Source organism: Manacus vitellinus, unplaced genomic scaffold (assembly GCF_001715985.3).
Source record: "Manacus vitellinus isolate BGI_N305 unplaced genomic scaffold, ASM171598v3 scaffold_32_pilon, whole genome shotgun sequence".
Taxonomy (NCBI): domain Eukaryota; kingdom Metazoa; phylum Chordata; class Aves; order Passeriformes; family Pipridae; genus Manacus; species Manacus vitellinus.
Window position 1 is genome coordinate 5,140,031 of NW_021940460.1, and position 1,530 is coordinate 5,141,560.

At 63.9% G+C, this 1,530-nt stretch overlaps 1 protein-coding gene across 1 annotated transcript in view; it reads right to left on the reverse strand.

Annotated features, from left to right (window-relative positions):
• The window catches only part of SRRM3 (serine/arginine repetitive matrix 3), a 19,312-nt gene that overhangs the window by 8,701 nt on the left and 9,081 nt on the right, over window positions 1-1,530 (reverse strand). The window contains exon 8 of the mRNA XM_029961260.1: window positions 876-1,047. Coding sequence (XP_029817120.1) covers window positions 876-1,047 — 172 coding nt within the window. The remainder of the gene's footprint in view (window positions 1-875; window positions 1,048-1,530) is intronic.

Here is a 1,530-nt window from a genome sequence, read left to right on the forward strand (position 1 = left end):
GCCCCATTTTCCGGGGTGCCCCTGGCCCTGCAGGTGTTGGGGTGTCAGCACAGGGTGCTGCCAGCCTGGCAGTGTCCCCACAGCACCTCACCATGGGAATGAAGTTCCCTGAGGTGAGTGGGGACCTGTGTGCCCCCCAGTAGTGGAGTCATGCAGCACACTGCCTTCAGTCAGCTCTGCCTCCAGTCCCTGTTAGCCAAAGCAGGCTCCTTGCCATCCTGGCACTGGTTAAACTGGGACTGGCCCTCTGTCCCACAGGATTAGAGTTTAGACCACTCAGCACTGGAGTAGACCCCTGGGTTTCATTGGGACATCCCAGGACAATGAGGCAGAGCCAGGGACACTTAGCTCCAATGTCACCTGCCATGGGGACCCTAAAATCTGAGCATCCAGCACCAAATCCCCTCCGAACACTACCCTGGCCAGACTGGGTGTTGGAGTCCTGAGCACTGGTGTCAGCCCCTTGGCACTGGGGAGGGTTTGGGCTGGTGGGGAAACGAATTTTCCAGCTGTACCCATTTCTTGGCTGTCTGGGCTCAATCTCAGGTAGGTGCTGAGCCCAGTGGTGACCCTGGCAGTGTCGCTGGCCTGCCAAGCCATCGTCTCGGGGGTGACATCTGCAGGGCAATGTGCGGCTTTGGGGGAGGGATGATTTGTTGGCTGCCCTGATCCTTGCCCCGAGATGACGGGCTGGCTCCCCCAGGGAGACCGTGCACCCAGTGCAGAGTTGGTGAGTGCATCTCCCCCGTGTGCCCCGGCCGGGCAGGGCGGGGAGCCGAGCGAGTGGGGAAGGAGCGGAGAGGAGAGCAGGGGGGCAGTCCTGTGGAGGGAGGAGGGGAGGGAAGCGAAGAGTGATCCAAGAAAAGCCTACGTACATCCGAGGGCTCCGGGAGCGGGGCGCCGTGGCTGTGGCGGCCGTTCTGGGCGCTGCCCTTGTGCCCGTTCTGGTGCGGCGAGGCCGAGCGCTGGGGCGAGGGCGAGGACGGGCTGCGGCTGGAGCGAGCGCTGCTGCCTTTGGGACCATCCTGCCGGCGCTTGGGGCTCAGCCTGCGGGGCACAGCACCGTGAGCCGCCGGCACCCCCGTCCCCGAGCTCGGCACTGCCCTCCGCCCGGCCCGGCAGAACAGCCCAGGCTGCGGGGCAGGCTTCGCCAAAGCCAGAAATGGGGTGAGAATAGGTGTTTTGTGCTTTCTCTACTCAAAAATTGAACCCCCCGCCTGAGATTCTCCCAAACCCTCCAGAGGTTCTGCAGCACCGTCCTGTTCCCCTCCATCCCCCCAAAAGGGTTCTCATCCTCGGGACACATCTGCCACCCTCCTCCTGTCCTCCATTCCCAAGGGTCCTCATCCCCGGGATACCTCTGCCACCCACCTCCACAAAGGTCCCCATCCCTGGGACACCTCTGCCACCCACCTCCTGCCCTCCACCACATCGGGGTGCCCACCACACAGGCATCTCTGTCCCTGCCCTCCAGCCCACATCGCCGAGACTGGGGGGCTGTTGGTCGTGGGCTGTCCCGGGCTGTCCCTA